The sequence below is a fragment of the Narcine bancroftii genome, chromosome 4, assembly GCF_036971445.1.
Source record: "Narcine bancroftii isolate sNarBan1 chromosome 4, sNarBan1.hap1, whole genome shotgun sequence".
Lineage (NCBI taxonomy): Eukaryota > Metazoa > Chordata > Chondrichthyes > Torpediniformes > Narcinidae > Narcine > Narcine bancroftii.
Genome location: NC_091472.1, coordinates 248,526,205 through 248,546,220, shown reverse-complemented (window position 1 = coordinate 248,546,220; position 20,016 = coordinate 248,526,205). Strand labels below are relative to the sequence as shown.

The window sequence follows — 20,016 nt, the reverse complement described above, 5'->3', positions numbered from 1 at the left end:
TTCCGCTCACATGTTATCTGCTGACTGAACTCTCATTCATTTATTCAGTTCCCCATTTTTCAATTTCTTTGCTCGCCTTTATTATTTTTTTCAATATCCTATATTCTTCTTTCTCAAGGTTTCTTTTCCTTCTTTCCACTCTCCTTCATTCTGTTCTTCCATTTACTCTCTCTTTACAGCATGTGTGGTATTTTCTACTCAATATACAGTACTAGCTCATTGAATTTCTGATGATGCAATTAATTTATTTATTCTCTGATATCAATGTGCTTCTCAGTGCAGCAGAAGAACAAATTATAGGGAAGGATTTTTGCCTTTCTCAGTTATTTCTCAGTATATTCTTTGTCCACACCTTGTGTGCTATCCTTTGTACTCAAGGGTTCATTTAATTGAAAGAATTAGTGGCATAATTCATTTAATCTGAAGTCAGCAATGGCAATTTCTGTTTGGGTTTTTACTAGATAGTTGAATGCGCTAAAAGTCGATGGTTGAAGGTGCAATCTCTGTGGCTTTCTTATTTGCTAAAGTCTAGGTAGTATGAAGTGCACCGAATGACAAGTATAGAAAGTTGGTTACATCTGATTTAGTTGATCTCTTATTGATTAATTTTGATTTTAGTAAGAGCTGTTCCAAAAAATTCATACTACTTCTTGACTGCTAAATAGATAAATATGTTAGGAACAAATTTAAACTGATTATGGGGCATCATCACAAGATTCACTAGAATATATCTGAAGTGTTGCTTTGGCAGAAATCAAATAATTAGCATGTAAATTTACAGAACTTCCAGTTTAAGTGAGTAAGGATTATAGATAAGACAATCACATGGTTACCCCAATCATCCAACCCATATTCTGCTCATACAATTAGAGTGGGATCAGTGAATTTGCCCTCATGAGCTATTAAAGCAACATAAATTTTGACAGAGTATTTATAATGTTGAAGAAATAAAATCATGACTAAAATGACCCTTTTCAATGCTCGGAGGAGCAGTAAGATTTTAAGTTACCTGGACATCTTCCCAGATGCGTTACTTCTATGAATTCCTGGTTTTGGCAGGATGCCTCTTTAACTTGACAAGGGTTATCATAGGATTTGCCGTCTGAAGCACAAACAAGGTTGAAACTGATGCTGGAACAGTCAATGTTGCATACACACCTATGCAAGAGAAAAATGGGCATCATTCAAGGTACCATCACCCAGTCAAATTTGCCGGGGAGGCAAGTATAAGAATTTAAAATACTTTTGTCCCTGTTTTGACCTACATTTTCACCAGTATCGTTCCACAAAGAAGATCAGAATCAAAAAATAACTTTAACCACAAAGCTCCAGAAATGAAACACCCAACAATAAAAGAATGAAAAAAAAAACAATTGTACCTTGCAATCATAAATGCAGCTATGTTCTACTCAAAGTATTAGAATCACAACAAGCTTTCACACATTAAGAAAACTATTATTTGCAGTTGTATGACTTTCAAGTTAAAGTAATGGTCAGTATCTGCACCATGCAATTAACAGAGGGCTGATTTTAAGTGGCGTGCCAGAGTTAAAGTCAGACTCCTGGCAGACTACAATTGATGAATTCACCAACAAGCATTTTCTGAAGGCTGCCACCAAGAAGACAAGTCTGAAATCATGTCGATTTGCCAAGGAGGTACAGGAGGTGGGAGGTAGGAAGGGCCGAAGGTGACTGAGGTCATGGCTTTCTTTTTCATGCACAGCTGAATACTTCTGTCATATATTAAATTACTTCCAGGCAAATAATTCCTTTCATATTCTGGATGGAACCCAAAAGCAATGCCTTGATATTCTTCAGTCTTTCTTTTCTTAGGATCAAAACAGTTCAGGATTGCAAAGGGATCAATACCTGGAAAGCAGGAATTGACAAGTGGAAGCCTTGAACTATGAAAAACATGTTACAAAGCTCAGATCATGCAGAATTGCACTCCAGCCTTGGATCAAACAGAGACTTGGAAATTGGACCGCTAATGGCAATGTCTTTGTGAACTATGTGAATCAACAAGATCAATCAAGGAAGGAAATGTGTTTTTTTAATACATGTTCCACAAAGTTCAGATCACTCAATAATCTGGCATACTAACTCCAGGAGAACCAGTGTCTATTTGCATTCAGAACTAATTTCATAGTGGTGATCCATTCCTGAATAGGCCTTTACAGCATTCATGAAACTCACTACTGTGAATTATGGGGTAAGTATATTTTAATGAATGTGGTGATACAAATATGTGTATATGTGGCTGTCATTGGGTAGCTGGACCGTCTCCCACTGGTGACTCGCTCCCTGGTAACTCCTCCCCTTGTAATCCCGGAATAAAGATCGACCTCCCTCTCACTGTCCTTAGTCGAGCTCTTGGAATCGGGGCAGCTACAAGTCTAAAGTATAATAAAGCCATTTGTTCTTCACTCTACGGCTTTGGAGTTATTGATAGAGCCTTTCAATTTATTACACTTTAAATCTTCCACATGGGATGGACAAACTGCTGCGATCCGACAGGTCTTGACCCACAGATGCCTGGATCCCCAGAGCTGTACTTCACAGATTTCCTGAAAGCTCTGAGGACCTCATGAACTCTGACGAGAAGAAACACAAGCTACTGCGAGCAAGGGTTGGCTGCCGTGCGTATGTGGCAATCAGGGGCTACACGACTTACCCCACAACCATAATTGAGCTCCACAACCGCAAAAGACTGTGGGAAAATGAGGTCTACTCACGGTACCTCCTGGCCTCGAGAAAGTAGCAACCCAGTGAGACTCTGGATGATTTCTTTCGGGTCCTGCACGGTCTGGGGCGAGAATGCAGGGGCAATATCCCTGTCCCAGTATCGGCAGACTAGTATATGGAAGAGCTGATCCTGGATGCCTTCATGGCTGGGGTGAGGTCTGACTACATCTGCCAGTGACTGCTAGAGGAAGACAGACTGCCGTTGCAGAGAGCCCTTCAGCTTGCTAAGACTCTAGATTCAGCTCACCGCAACACTGAATCCATCACTGCCAGCAACGGGCTTTCCACGTACAGGCCACGGGCGCAGTCATTTTGGGACATGAAATCACAGACCGCCTCTGTACAGGGAAGTCCAGACCCCACCACCGCCGCCACAGCCAACCACCTGAAGTGCTACTTCTGTGGCCAGCAGAAGCACCCGTGGCGATGCTGCCCAGCAAGAGAAGCCACATGCTCCGGATGTGGGAAGAAAGAACCCTATGAGAGAGTATGCGAGTCGAAACCTTCCCAGCTGAGCATCTCCGTGTGTACCCCTGGCCATCGAACCTGACTCCACTTCCTCCTGTAGCGACGACGTCACTTCTGCCCTCGAATGGCTCGACCGCATACATAACCCAGTGGTCACCATCTTCCCCGACTCCATTTCTGCCGTCATGGATGACGTCACTTCCGCTGTCTTCATCCAACTCTCCTGGTGTGACCATGTGGTCAACATGGGGGCTGCTATCTTACTGAACCGGCTCCCCCTCCAACAGCAATGGCGATCCGGTACTGGCGTCCATCATTTTGGATCAGGGCAGCCCTCACTCAATCGCCCACTTGATGATGGAGATTGAGGTAAATAGTTGGAACCACTGAAAGCTTCATCCACCCTGACACTGCTCACAAACTTTCTCTCCCTGTCAGACCAATGAGCGGCACGATATCAATGACTGCAAAGGACCAATCTGCTGAGATCTGTGGGTATTGTATTGTATTGTTAACGGTGCGGGGTGAACGTTATGACAATTTTCATTTACTTTCAATGCCTCAGGTCTGCATACTGATCCTTCTGGGGATGGACCTCCAAAGCCAGTTCAGGAGTGTTATGATGGTGTTTGGGGGGGGGGCCCAACCACCCATCATTGAAAACAATCCCCAGCTCATGGAACCCTCCCCCCCCCACCAGCAGCCAGCCCCCGCCTGTGGTCTGTCTACCCTCTGAGAACTTGACCCCAGACTGAAGCCCATAGCCACTAAGAACAGACACTCAGTGCTGAGGACAGGGCATTCATAAAGTCCAAGGTGCAGCGACTCCTGGCGGAGGGGGTCATAGCGTACAGCTCCGGCCTATGGAGAGCCCAAGTCGTGGTGGTCAGGGGCAGAAGTAAACCCCATATGGTGGTTGACTATAGCAAAACGATCAACCGCTTCATGCTGCTGGATGCATACCTCCTTCCCCTGATCGCCTGCATGGTCAATAAGATCACCCCATACAGGGTATTCTCCAGCAATGACCTAAAGTCAGCATACCACCAACTTCCCCTTCACCCAGGAGACTGCTAGTATACCGCATTCGAAGTGGATGGCAGGCACTACCACTTCCTCCGGGTAATCTTCGGTGTCACCAATGGAGTCTCCATATTTTAGAGGGAAATGGATCGAATGGTGTACAAACACAAACTGACAGCCATGTTCCCCTACCTAGATAATGTCACCATCTGCGGCCATGACCAGTAATAACCTTGCCAAATTCATCCACACTGCCAAGTCCCTCAATTTGACCTACCACGAGGACAAGAGTGTGTTTAGCACAACTCGCCTGGCCCTCCTCGGATGCATCAGGCACATGATGTCATTGCCCCCGACCTCGACGGCAGGCATCCTCTTATGGAACTCCCTATCCCACACAACCTCAAGGCTCTAAAAAGGTGCCTTGGGTTCTTTTTCTATTATGCCCAATGGGCGCCCAACTAGGCCGATAAAGCCTCCCCCTGGTAAGATCCACAACCTTCCCACTACTGGCAGATGCCCGGGCAGCCTTCACCCAGATCAAGGGAGATATTGCCAAAGCCACGATGCATGCCATGGACGAATCCATCCCATTCCAGGTGGAAAGCAATGCCTCTGACCATGCTGGCTGCCACTCTCAACAAGGCAGGAAGGCCAGTAGCATTTTTTTTCCCGTACCCTTCACAGTCCTGAGACATGGCACTCCTCTGTCGAGAAGGAGGCACAGGCCATTGTTGAAGTGGTACGCCACTGGCGTCATTACCTGGCCAGGAAGAGATTTACCAATGACCCGTTGCTTTCATGTTCAATACCAAACTGCAGGGCAAGATCAAAAATGACAAAATCCTGAGGAGGAGAATCAAGCTCTCCACCTACAACTATGACATTCTACACCAGCCAGGCAAGCTCAATGATCCCACCAGGCACCCTATCCTGGGAGACGTGCATTAGTGCTCATCTTGGCTACCTCCAGTCCCTCCACGATGACCTTTGCTACCCCAGAGATATGAGATTGTTCCACTTCGTGAGAGAACGGAACCTTCCCTACTCCATTAAGGATGTCAGGTCATTGACCAGACACTGTCGGGTCTGCGCGAAGTGCAAACCACAATTCTTCCGGCCTGACAACTGGCAACTCATAAAGGCCACACGCCCCTTTGAACTACTCAGCATCAATTTCAAGGGGCTCTGCTCTCGTCCAACAGGAACATATATTTCCTAAATGTCAATGACGATTACTCCAGGTTCACTTTTGCCATCCCCTGTCTGGACATGTCCTCAGCCACCATCAATAAAGGCACTCTGCAGCATATTTACCCTCTTTAGGTACCCAAATTACATCCACAGTGATTCGGGATCCTCTTTTACGAGCGACGAACTCCAGCAGTACCCATTGGCTAGAGGCATTGCCACTAGTAGGACAACAAATTACAACCCCCAGGGGAAACGGCCAGGTAGAGAGAGTGAAAATGCCTCAGTTTGAAAAACTGTCCTCCTGGCTCTTAAATCCAAAGGCCTGACAGTGTCCCATGGACAGGAAATCCTGCTGAAAGCACTCCATGCCATCTGATCTCTGCTGTGCACCACTACCAACTCAACCCCATATTAATCCATGTTTTCCTTCCCAAGATGTTGGCGACCGGAACCACACTACCACACTGGCTTTCATCCCCGGGACCCATCCTGCTACGGAAACATGTGAGGGGTCATAAATCCGACCCGTTGGTCGAAGAGGTGCAACTCCTCACGCCAACCCTCAGTATGCCTATGTGGTGCACCTGGATGGCCATGAGGATACTGTCAGAGACCCCTGCCCACTACCAACCCTCTTGTACCCAGATCCTACCTACACTCATACTACCCTCGTCAGGGACTCGGTGCAGGTCAATGACCCACCCCCTACCCACCATACCATAATCCGAACCATGCTCCAGCTGTTCCGAACACCACGAATGCCCCCACATACAGCCAAGCCCCACCTCTTACGAAGCCAGCCCTCCCTCCCCAGCCTCAAGACATTCGATCGGCAATGGAGCCGACCATTATATCACTGGCTGAGCCTCGACTTTTAACCTGGTGGGGTTTTATTTTAAAATAGGGGATGAATGTGGTGGTACAAATATGTGTATATGTAACTTCCGAAGGATAGCTGGCCCATCCCCCCACTGGTGACTCGCTCCCAGGTAACTCTTCCCCTTGTGACCCTGGAATAAAGGTTAACTAGGCCAGCTACAAGTCTGAAGTGTAATAAAGCTTATCGTTCCCCACTGCACGGCTTTGGAGTCATTGATGGAGCCTATCAATGAGTAAGTCATAGGTCATGGAACAAGCTGGTGGTTTTATACGACTCTGCTGTATCAATCTCCAGTCTACTTTCTTCTAGTCTCTAGATTGCACACTACCCTTACTGTTCTGTAGCATGGCATACACCCACCAATCTGCAAACCATCCCCAAATCATAAGCTAACCCACTCTCATTCCAAACAGTTGATATCCCCTAACTCCATAGCAACCTCCCAGCCTCATGGCCCAGCCCTCCACACCCATCTATCCAAACCTGCTGCCTCTCTCCACCATCCTCTTGGCTTACCACACATCACCATTTTAACACTTCTTTACTGGGACTATGCTACTCTGAGATTTGTGTATTTCAAAACAACACTCAGGTAGGCTGGCTAACAAGATAATTTTCTACTATTGGGGCACCGATCAGTGGAAAATGAAAAGCAAGTCCTCTTTGCCATACGTCCATTTATTTAAAAGTGCAAGTAATCTTCTAATGGAAATGAATGCTTGCTAATTCTATGCATGGGTTTTAACATGACAATTATTAAACTACCATAAATAATACTCATGGTTCTTTAGGTAAATGTGAATTTTGCACATTTGAACTTTAGATTTATATTGGCTACCAAGAAATCAGTTATGCTTATTGCACATTTCTACATGAGAGTCAAGATAGTCTGAGAAGGTAGTCAGAAAAATGGAGATGATTAAACATGTTCAGATATATTTTCACAAGTTAGTTAGTTCAAGGTTATTATCATCTGATTGCACAAGTACAATCTGATGAAACAGTGGTCTCTGGTCCTCGGTGCTAAACATATGGACACACAACCAGACATAACGCACATACAGACAAATAATACATATGGAGGACAAACATACAGATATAATAAGTAAATATTGTTTAATAAATATTAGAGTCTCAGATGGTTGGTTCAAGTAGTCCCTTTGATCATTCAGCATTCTCATTGTCCACAGGAAGAAGCTGTTTCTCAGCCTGATGTTGCTGGCTCTAATACTCATGTATCTCTTTCCCGACAGGGTGGAAATTCAGACAATGAACATGGTAGGTCATATTGTTTGAGGGGAGGGAGACACAAGTAATTCTCTCTTCTTATGGTCCTGTGGAGTGACTTCTGATCCAATTCTCTACAGCAACAGTACCACACTGTGAAGCAGTTGGCCAGGATGCTTTTAACAGAGCTTCTGTAAAAGGACGATGTGATGGTTGCTGGTAGCATTGCCTGCTTCAGTCTTGCTGGTATGTGGTGGATCTTGTAGGAAGTTGGCAACCCTCTTAATGACGGCCTGGTCCAGGACACTGACAAGATGGTAATAACGAGTGGTGTCCAATTCGACTTTACGAAGGTAAAACTGTGCTTCAGCCTGTTGGAACCACAGTTCAGGCTCAGCTGCCCAGAAGTGGGGTAGCTTCACAGCAATGACTACATAGTTCATGTTTGTCCAAATATATGTTTTAGACTCATCGGGTCACCAATTGTGGTCACTGAAATCGCAGTGGACACAACAAAATAAGCACACAAGGCATTTTTAGAATGAATCAAACAGATTTATTCTTCATCATCCGTGCAACCTTTAAAAAGTCAGAATCGTTTGATCGACACGCGCTGATGTCATCATGGACGGTTCGATGCCTCCTGGGAGTTGTAGTGCGGCCATAGTGCCGCTACAGTATGGTTCAGTAAGGAAATGTACACTTGTAGCTTTTCATACTTGAGGTCTTAAATACAAATGCAGCAAACCACGCAAGGCATATTTTAATTAAGTTTACAAAATGTAATATGGAAAATATTTGTGTGATTCAGGAGCTAAAATGGAAAAAAATAATTTTCATTTTCAAGAAATTCTTTGTGAATTGAATTCTTTATAAAGCCTCAACATGACATCCCTGCACTTGTACTCTATTCCTTTTAGAATGAATGCCAACATTGCATTTGCCTTCTTCACCAATGACTCACCATGCAAGCTTACCTTCAGGGTATTCTGAACAAGGACTCCCAGGTCCCAATGCATCTGTGTATTTTCCATTTTTTCCTCCATTTTAAAATTAGTCATCCCATTAATTTTTTTCTACCCAAAGTGTATGACTGTATGCTTTCTGATATTATATCTCATTTGCCACTTCTCTTCATTCTCCTGATCAGTTTAAGTCCTACTGTAGCCTCCCTGTTTCCTCAATATTACCTGCTCCATCACCTACCTTCATATCATTTGCAAACTTGGCCACAAATCCATTCATTCCATAATCCAAATCATTAATATCCAAGATAAAAAGAAGTGGGCTCAACACTGACCCCTGTGAAACACCATTAACAACTGGTAGCCAACCAGAATATGATCTCTGTATTCCATCTCTCTGCTTTCTGCCAAGGCTCTTCCCGTGTTAGTATAATATATCATAACAATTACAGCACGGAAACAGGCCATTAGGCCCTTCTAGTCCGCACCGAACCAAACACCCCTTTCTAGTCCCACCTCCCTGCACAATGCCCATAACCCTCCATCTTCTTCTCATCCATATACCTGTCCAACCTTTTCTTAAATAATACAATTGACTCCGCCGCCACTATTTCTCCCGGAAGCTCATTCCACACGGCTACCACTCTCTGAGTAAAGAAGTTCCCCCTCATGTTACCTCTAAACCTCTGCCCCTTAATTCTTAACTCATGTCCTCTTGTTTTAATCTTTCCTCCTCTTAACGGAAATAGTCTATCCACATCCACTCTGTCTATCCCTTTCATAATCTTAAATACTTCTATCAAATCCCCTCTCAACCTTCTACGATCCAAAGAATAAAGACCTAATCTGTCCAATCTCTCCCTATACTCTAGATGCTTAAACCCAGGTAACATTCTGGTCAACCTTCTCTGCACTCTCTCCACTCTGTTTATATCCTTCCTCTAATTAGGCGACCAGAACTGCACACAGAACTCCAAATTAGGCCGCACCAACGTCTTATACAATCTCAACATCACCTCCCAACTCCTATATTCCATGCAATGATTGATAAAGGCCAGCATACTAAAAGCCTTCTTCACCCCCCTATTCACGTGAGTTTCTACCTTCTGGGAACGATGTACCGTTACTCCTAAATCTTTCTGCTCTTCTGTATTCATCAATGCTCTCCCATTTACCACGTATGTCCTATTCTGATTCTTCTTACCAAAATGAAGCACCTCACACTTATCAGCATTAAATTCCATCTGCCATTTTTCAGCCCACTTTTCTAAACAGCCCAAATCCCTCTGCAATCCTTGAAAACCTTCTTCATTATCCACTATTCCACCTATCTTAGTATCGTCTGCATATTTACTAATCCAATTCACCACCCCATCATCTAGATCATTAGTGTATATAACGAACAACAATGGGCCCAATACAGATCCTTGAGGCACACCACTGGTCACCGGCCTCCAACCTGACAGACAATTATCCACTACCACTCTCTGGCCTCTCCCTTTCAGCTAATGTTCAATCCATTTGACTATCCTGTTATAACATGGGCTCATTATCTTGTTAAGTAGCCTCACGTGTGTAACCTTGACAAAAGCTTTCTGAAAATCCAAATACACAACATCCACTGCTTTTACCCTATCCAGCCTGCTTGCCACTTCTTCAAAGGGTGGCATGGTTTGCAGAACATCGCCTTTTCAGCGCCAGGAATCAGGATCAGGTTTAGAATCCCACGCTGTCTGTAAGGAGTTTGTGCGTTCTCCCCGTGTCTGCGTGGGTTTCCCCTGGGAACTCTGGTTTCCTCCCATCATTGGAAATGTACTGGGGGGTGTAGTTTATTTGGCTGTAAATTGGGCAGCATGGAGCCATGGGCCGAAATGGCCTGTTACTGTGCTGTATCCATCTACATTTTAATTAAAAGAAAAGGATTCCAATAGTTTTGTCAAGCAAGATTTTCCTTTAAGGAAACTATTCTGGCTTTGGCTTATCCAGTCATGTGCTTCTAAGTGCTCTGTAATCTCATCCCTGACAATCGTGTCCGACATCTTTGCAACTACTAACGTCAGGCTAACCAGTCTATATTTTCCTTTCTGCTGCCTTCCTCCCTTCTTGAATGGAGGGGTGACAATTGCAATTTTCCAGTCCTTCGGGACCATAGCAGAATCTATTGATTCCTGAAAGATCATTACCAATGCCTCCAGTATCTCTACCACTACTTCTTTCAGAACACCAGGGTGCAAATCATCTGATCTGAGAGGCTTATCCACCATTAAGACCCTTCACCTTTCTGAGCACCCTCTTCACTGAAATAGGAACTGCACTCACTTTCCTTCCCTGATACCATTTGGCATCCGGCACACTGCTAATGTCTTCCACAGTGAAGACTGATGCAAAATAGTTATTTAGTTCCTCTGTCATCTCTTGTCTCTCATTATTATTCCTCTAGCATCATTTTCTACTCTCACCTCTCTTTTACGCTTTATATACTTGAAGAAGGTTTTTGTATCCTCATGCAGTAGATGATCCCTGCAGAGTCACAAGTGAAGTGATGCTTCACTTGGAAGGACTGGTTGGGCCCCCAAATGGGGGTGAGAGGACAAGTGTAGCATTTCTTGCATTCACAAGGGTAGGTACCGAGGAGGTGATCAGTGGGAAGGGATGAGTGGATGCAGGAACAACAGAGGGAGCAGTCCCTGTGGAAAGCAAAGAGGGGAGGGGAGGTGAAGATGTGTCTGGTGATGGGATCACATTGTAGGTAGCAAAAATTGTGGAGGATAATTAAAAAAAAAATAGACAAACAGGTCCTTTCTGTCTACAAGCTTGTGCCACCCACTTACACCCAATTAACCTACAAACCCTGGTACATTTTGATCAATGGGATGAAATTGGAACCCCCCCCCCCCCGGGAAAACCCACACAGACACGGGGAGAACATACAAACTCCTTGCAGACAGTGCAGGATTTGAACCTCAGTCCCAATCACTGATACTGTAGGAGCGTTGCGCTAGCTGCTTTGCTAACCGTGCCACCCTATAATATGTTGGATGTGGAGGCTAGAGAGGTGATAGGTAAGGAAAATGGGAATCCTGCCTTGTTGCTTCTGAGGGTAGAGAGTTCCGGGACAGATATGTGGGATATAGAGGAGATGCAAGTCAAGTTTGATTTGATGGCAGTAGAAGGGAAGCCATGTTTTTGAAGAAGTAGGACATTTTGGATGATCTGGATTGGAAGATCTCATCCTGGGAGCAGATGCATCTCTACATCAGAAAGACTGGACACGGACTGGGAGATATTGAACAGCTTCACTCTGTCTGCTGCAATAACAGGAACCTCCCAGTGGCCAACCATTTTAATTCCACACACCATTCACTCACTGATACATCTATACACTGCCAAACCGAGGCTATCCACAAATTGGAGAAACAACCCCTAATATTCCATCTGAGGTCTTTCCAACCAGATGGCATTAAAAATGACTTCTCCAGTTTCTGTTAAACTCATTTCCAGAGTCTCTCTCTTTCCCTATCACCCTTTCACCTTTCCTTCATGTCCCTACCCCTTTCCCTTCCCTTCCCATTCACTTCTCAGCATTTTTCTTATCTACCCTCTCACCCATATGTACCAATAATGATCTCTTGCCAGTAAAACTGCGCTCCTCCCCCTGCCCCTTCCTCCTGCCTCCTCTCTTCCCCTCCCATGTTTTTATTCAGGCACCTGCCAGCCTTTTGTTCATATCTTGATGAAAGACCGAGGTCCAAAATGTTGTTTTCCCTTTACTTCCTACAGATGCTGTGTGACCTGCTGAGTTTTCGACAGTACTTTTGTGTATTGCACTTTCAAATGAAGAACGACTTTCTATAATTTGTATGACATATTTTCTGTCATCGGACCCACTTTGCTTGTGACCTACTTCTGCTAAAACTAGAAGTGGGTGGGGAGAAAGCAAATGGCCCCTTTTAAAGAATTATTAGTCTTGCTTGCCTTGAAGTGTGGTGGATTGGTGGGTGGGGTGAAGGAGGAATTAAAATTATTCACATTGATAGCAGCCTCACACAACAGTTAATCTCCACAGGCTGCATTAACTATCCACAGAATGGATTTAAAAGCCTTTGTCAAATGCTGTGATCTTGATCAGTTTTGTAATTGTGTAGAGCAGTTGCCGGTGTGTGTGATTCATTGCAGTGATTATTTATAGTTACAGTCCAGTGATCAAGTCAGGGCATATTAAGATGTTTCCAAAATCACATCCTCTTGTTCAGCTAGGCTAATCATATTACCAGTTCCAAAGTGCTTAGAAGGTAAATGCTAAATGAAAATGCTGCATGTCAATACTCACAGGTTTTATACAAGCCTATGATGTCAAAATTAGTTTTACTGTATGATTTGGGATTCATGAAAATTCCTTTATCTATTGTCTTCAATGAATTCTGTTTTGATGCACAAATGTTTCAATCATTTTCTTTAAATGGATTTTTAAATACTGCTGTTTTAAAACCATTAAGCGCAAAACATTTTATAGTAATGAACCTCCTGTTTATAGTGGTCAGGCATATTGACATCTTTTTACTAACTGCTGCAGTTCACTTTGACCTTAAAAGGTTAGTGCTACTTCAGCTTTGTGCAGTGACCAAAACATAATGATGATGCCTGCTGAAACAACGGTGCAGACCTGGGAGAACGGGAAGTGGAGACACAGCACTGCTCCAAAGTGTCCCACCGCTTAGACCAAACACCGACGGGTCCATACTGGCTTTAAAAACAGCCTGTTAAAGGAGTCAATGGTGTTTGATTTTAAAATCCTGTGACACTCCAGGGCTGGGATCAAGAGCGATTGGGAATGTGATTTGGACATAACATTTTGTGCAAGACACTGCTTATTATAATTTAAGGTGGTGCATAGAACTCATAAGTGCAAACTTAAACTATCTCATTTTTATGCAGATATTGATCCACTATGTGAGAAATGTAAAATTTTGGAAGCTTCTCTGATCCATATGTTTTGGGAATGCCCATATTTAGAGAGATTCTGGAAAGACATTTTCCAAACTTATCAACGATTTGGTCAACTTTCATCACCGCTTCATACCTGCAGTGGCCTGCATCATGAGCATATTCTTTCCCCTCATGGCAGGACCCAGTAAAAACATACAATGGACCCAGGAGGTTACCAAGGCCTTCCAGGCCACCAAAACCACCCAAGACAAGGCCACCCTCCTTGTGCACCCGTAGACAGACACCCCGATTACCCTCACAACAGACGCCTCCAGCACAGCGGTCGGGCATATACTTGAGCAACTGGTGAATGGACAATGGCAACCGCTGGACTTTTCCAGTAAACACCTCAGGCCACCAGACCTCAAGTATAGGGCCTTTGATTGTGAACTGTTAGCCTTATACCAGGCAAATTCGGCACTTTCATTACTTTCTGGAGGGTAGGAATGTCAAAATATACATGGACCACAACCCTTAAACTTCGCCTTCAGTAAGGTGTCAGATCCATGGTCAGCCAGGCAACAGCGACACCTGTCCTACATTTCCAAATTTACATTGAACACCCTATCCCATCCAGCTATCTTGGCAGTGCATGACTTTACCCCTGGCATCCACAGCAAGCAGACTCTGACATTCTGGCATACGGGACAACGCTCATTGGCTTACAACTGGAGGACATCCAGATCGCACTCAACAATCGCACGCTGCTCTGTGACACCTCGACGGGTAAACATCGCCCTGTAATTCCGGCCTCATGGAACAGGCGGGTTTTCAACTTGATCCACAACTTGGCTCACCCGCTATCAAGGCTACAGTCAAAATGGCGATGAACAGGTATGTCTGGCATAGCCTCCGCAAAGAGGTTGTCCTGTGGGCCAGGACTTGTACTCAGTGCTAGTTATCCAAAATCCAGACTCATATCAAAACTCCACCACAGACATTCGAGCCAGCACGCCACCACTTCAGCCATGTGCACATTGACATTGTGGGGCCCCTCCCCGTATCCAGAGGTGCACATTACCTTCTCACCATAGTTGGCCGGATGACCAGATGGCCAGAGGCGGTGCCACTATCAGAAGATTCCACAGGAGCATGCACACAGGCTTTACTCAACACTTGGGTAGCATGTTTGGGGGTCCCCAAACATCTTACATCAGATAGTAACACCCTGGGGACCCAACTCCACCACTCTACAGCGTATCATCCACAGATCAATGGGTTGGTAAAGAGGTTCCACAGACACCTTAAGGCATTCTTAATAACATGGCTTTCTGGACCTAACTGGGCTGACAAACTCCCTTTGGTCATTAGGCATTCGCATTGCACCCAAAGAGGACCTCGAGGCATCCTCTGCCGAGTTAGTCTATGGCACACCCCTAGTTATACCGAGATAATTTGTGACAACCCGAGGATGTAGGGGAGCCCCCAGTGACCATATTGTCCTGACTACGCGAGCGCCTGGGCACCCAGGCCCCCGTTAAACCTAGACTCCACGGCCAACCCAAAGTTCCCAAAGAACTTTACTGACTGTAACTATGTGTTTGTGCAGCGAGGGGCTCACCGGCCACCTCTTTAGCAGCCTTACGAGGAGCCATACCGTGTACTCAGACACAACGGCTCCACCTGTGTTGTGGATATTGGCGGCAGGGAAGAAACTTTCACATTCGACCAGTTGAATCCGGCCTACTTGGATTTTGACAAGCCCATCACTCACCCAACCCCACAGCTCAGGGTCAGCCTCCTAAAAACAGTGCCTTGATCGCCGGTCGCCTGTTCTGGGGTGGACCGTCGCTTGCGCCTCGGGCCAACATAGGAAATAGCTGTCGAACACGGTGACTGGCAAAGCATCGTGTGGGCTGAAACGGCCATTTCCATATGCTGCCAGCAGAGTGGTGAAACTGGCCAATCACCGCCGGTGGATTGCAGGGGGCCCAACTGGGGCCTGGGCATCTGAGGTAACCAATCGGCAGCTGGCCAACTCAAGCCACGCCCCAATGGTGACGCGGGTGAGCTGACTATAAAAGGCAGAGCTGCCACTGAATAAACTCAGCGTCAAATACAGTCGACTGGTAGATATGTGTCTTTCTTCTCCTGCGGATTTGAGCTACACCCTTAGGGCTACAACCTAGCTGTAGCTGTAGCTACCTCGCTACACTGTTTGGTTTTTCTCATGATCCAGATAAACCTATATCTGGATCTCAGGTAAAAGTTTTAGCTTTTAATAAGCTGGATGAGCAATTTTAATGAAATGGAAAGATTAATCATCCCCTAATCATTCACAGTGTAATATACTACTTAAGTTTGGACAAAATTAGATATAATAGTAAAGATAGAAAGTGAGGCCCATTCTTAGAATGTTATTATAATTTGAAGAATTAACTATGATCAAGTTCTCTGGAGATTCACTGTCCGATGTCTGGGGAGTGGGGGGGGGGGGGGGGTCACCACTGGATCCACATTTTTGTTTTGATTTATTATATAAGGTAATTTGGTTAGAGGGAGGGGGTAGATTAGATGTAGTTTTTAGTTTATAGTTTTTTTTTCCTTGTTTTCACTTAAAAAAAAATTGGCTTAACTCAAGCAAATGGGTTTAACATGATTGGTTCTTACATTTATTGAGGAATTCTCGACTTAATTTTATCTTTTTCTGTTTTTACATGTGTACAAATGATTATGTGCTTTCTTTTCTAAAACTGTATGTAAGCTTCTATGTTAAACTCATTAAAAATATTTTAAAAAAAGAAAAGAAAATCCTACGTCCATGGGGTCTGGGTAATAGGTGGCAACGTCTGTGTTTGGCAGCAGCCTTGAGGGGCTTCAGGTTCTGGGGAGGCAGCAGACTATCACAGGGGAGAACACCCCCCCCCCCCCCCAATTGAGAAGAAGAAGCAGAGTAGACAACCCCAAGGATGGTGATCACTGTGGTGGACCAGCTTGGGTGCTGTGCAACTGAATGACGTGCTGTCAAAAGACCCAAACAGGCTGCAGGCTCAAGAAAATCAGGTAATGGAAGCCGGGATTCAAGTAAAATCTGAGGTGAAGGCAGGCTCCTGAAAGGCCCTGGCACCTGGGTGTCGCAGGGTTTGATCTGGGCTTAGGTTGCCAATGTTTTGAACTGAACCAGAGCCTTATGAAACTGAAGGCAAATCCATGGACACGCAGTGATTCTGATCGGACTCTCTTTTGCTTCTCTTTCTCTGAGTGTAAGGGGCATTGGGCAATGCCAATGGTGAGTTTTGTTGTCCTTATGGCACACTTAGAGTAATTTTGTGTAATATTACAATTCTGTTTTATTACATGACAATAAATAGTGTCTAATTTCATCTGATAATATCAAACCAACACAGGAAACACATGTCAGTTAGTTTTCAATAAGATTGGAGTGAACTCCCTAATTAGCTTCGATATTGACTACCACCTTGCCATGCTGACCTTGGAAGCTTGGTCCAAGAAAATGGTAGGACTTTAATACTTGATCAATCCAGGTAAGTGACGATACTCAGGAATAACACTAACATTATGTTACATTTCTGCAATAAATACTCTTTAGTCAGCTTATTTTAGGCTAGAAACATCGTGAAATCATCACCAAAGACTATCTTTAAGTACTAAAAACTATATTTCCATTGCCAATAACAATTACTTCAAATTATTGATAAATGCACTAGGATGCAGTTTATGACTCACTGGGAGTTAACTCAAAATTTCTATGAGAAAATTGCCATCTGCATCATAGTGGTGTAGCTAGTAGGGACATTACCTTTGCGCTTGAGAAATGAGATCAACACTGACCTCGGGTTCTGTCTGTGTGGAGTTTTTCCCGTGGCACCCTATAGGTGTGCAGGTCAGTAAGTTGCTTTCTCCTAGTGTGTTGGTGAGATGTGAATGATGAGGGAGTCGATGATAATTTGGGGAGAATAAACAATAGGATTAGTGTGAACGGGTGGTTAATGGTTGGCAAGGAACTAGTGGGCTGAAGGCCATGTGTCTAAGTTTGAGTGCCAAACAACAACTGAGCCAAATAAGTGTTGACAACGGCCAATACCTGGAAAAGAACCTACCACTCTGTTACCAGGCATCATTATCCCTGGTCTTTTCTGAGGGTAGCATTGACTGGAAACTCACTAAATGAGCCACATAATTACTGTGGCTATAATATTTGGTGAGAATTGGGTATTTAGTAAATGGCCCACCTCCCAACTTTTCTATCATATACAAGGAATAAATTAAGTGTGACTGAATAATCTACATATCTCTGATGATTGCAACACCAATAATATTCAAGATGTTCAATGTCATCTACAAAAAAAGAGAACAATTGACTGACACCCTATTTCCAATCTTAATCCCCCCCTCCCCATATCACTGATGCGCCATCTTCAGAATTTGAAGAAGTCATTCACCAAAGCTCCCCCTCCAGCACCTCTAGCTTCAGGAAGCACTGGGGCTTCAGGAGCTGTGCACATCATGTGAAAACTGCAGGTTCCCTTCCTGGTCACTCAACATCCCAACTTAAAAAAATATTTCCCTGGTTCTAAATCATGAAAATCCCTATCCAACAATGTTGTGGAGTAGCTTCACCAGAAGAACTCTAGTGGCCCAAGATGACAGCTTGGCAGTATCTTCTAAAGAGCAATTAGAGAAAGACAATAGCATGCAACGAGGATGCCCATGTGTCAAAAACTATGAAAGGACTTCTAATTTAATGGATTATTTCAGCAAAGTTATAATTACAGTTTCAGTGAAGAGTATTGAAAGATAACATTTGGTATTAATTCACACTGGAACATTTACCATACATCTTCTGCATCTTCGTCACACTCTGCTCCAAACTGGCAGATATCACATGAAGAGGTTTTTTTCAGGGTAGTTTCTCCAGAACCTTCATTCCCTGCTGGTTACAGAATCAGAAATAAAAATCATCTAAAATGCTGCCAGGGACATTGCACTTCTATTTTCATACACACATCAGAAGCAGTTAAAAATATTCTGCCACGTCATTTGAAACAACAAAGAATTACATTCATGTAACTCCAAAAAGTACAATTTTTTTGCTGTTGGACATTGAGTTAACACATAGTACATACTTTCTGCATGTCACTGTGTTCATAGGCAGTAGTTTGGAATCACTTCTCTTCATTTTTCTGTAGGAATTTTATACAGCACCATAACAGGCCCATCTGGCCCACAAACCCGTGGCATCCAAATACACCAATGAACCTACAAACCCTGTACATTTTTGGAGGGTGGGAGGAAACTGAAGCACCTGGATAAAACCCATGTGGTCATGGGGAGGACACATACTCTCCTTGTGGACAGCGCCAGATTCGAACCCAGGTCGCTGGCACTGTAATAGTGTTGTACTGCTATGCTAAGTGGGCTGCCCTAATTGTATTTTATGTAACACTTTTTTTTTCAGAATAAAACGACTTGGAATGTTATCAGTGGGAGTGAGTCATGCAAAATTCAGCTGCAGTGAAATTTTAAACCCCACTCATCCAAAATCAAGAAATATTATTTCCTCACAGATCAGCTCGCCTTTATTTGTATTTCCCCTAAAAATGTTACTTGAAATACTAAGCTGCATTCTTTGTCTTCACTGATTTATTGACTTCCCATGTTTCGTCACTGCAGATCAACATCACGATCACTTGATTCCTTGGTTTGAGGATCATTCCAGACTTTTGCTGCTGACCTACTGTCACAGTTGTCTCTGTCCATCATCCATCATCCCTCCCTGGTTCACCAATCCTCATTGTTCCTTCTCCAACCCCTTCCACATTACACCAGCTCTCTTTTTTCTCTTTGGCTTGGCTTCGCGGACAAAGATTTATGGAGGGGTAAAGTCCACGTCAGCTGCAGGCTCGTTTGTGGCTGACAAGTCCGATGCGGGACAGGCAGACACGGTTGCAGCAGTTGCAAGGAAAAATTGGTTGGTTGGGGTTGGGTGTTGCGTTTTTCCTCCTTTGTCTTTTGACAGTGAGGTGGGCTCTGCGGTCTTCTTCAAAGAAGGTTGCTGCCCTCCGAACTGTGAGGCGCCAAGATGCACGGTTTGAGACGATATCAGCCCACTGGCGGTGGTCAATGTGGCAGGCACCAAGAGCTTTCTTTAGGCAGTCCTTGTATCTCTTCTTTGGTGCACCTCTGTCTCGGTGGCCAGTGGAGAGCTCGCCATATAACACGATCTTGGGAAGGCGATGGTCCTCTATTCTGGAGACGTGACCGACCCAGCGCAGTTTGATCTTCAGCAGCGTGGATTCGATGCTGTCGGCCTCTGCCATCTCGAGTACTTCGATGTTGGAGATGAAGTTGCTCCAATGAATGTTGAGGATGGAGTGGAGACAACGCTGGTGGAAGCGTTCTAAGAGTCGTAGGTGATGCCGGTAAAGGACCCATGATTTGGAGCCGAACAGGAGTGTGGGTATGACAACGGCTCTGTATACGCTAATCTTTGTGAGGTTTTTCAGTTGGTTGTTTTTCCAGACTCTTTTGTGTAGTCTTCCAAAGTCACTATTTGCCTTGGCGAGT

The 20,016-nt window shown here is 44.4% G+C and overlaps 1 protein-coding gene across 3 annotated transcripts in view; it reads right to left on the bottom strand.

The window, feature by feature from the left end:
• Positions 1 to 20,016, bottom strand: part of tmeff2a (transmembrane protein with EGF-like and two follistatin-like domains 2a) — a 132,591-nt gene that overhangs the window by 11,204 nt on the left and 101,371 nt on the right. For 2 of the 3 annotated variants that reach the window (XM_069934631.1, XM_069934633.1), the window contains exons 5-6: positions 18,283 to 18,382; positions 1,010 to 1,158 (exon numbers count right to left, since the gene is read on the bottom strand). In XM_069934631.1, the coding sequence (XP_069790732.1) occupies positions 1,010 to 1,158; positions 18,283 to 18,382 (249 nt within the window). The remainder of the gene's footprint in view (positions 1 to 1,009; positions 1,159 to 18,282; positions 18,383 to 20,016) is intronic. The other variant, XM_069934632.1, reaches the window with a different exon arrangement.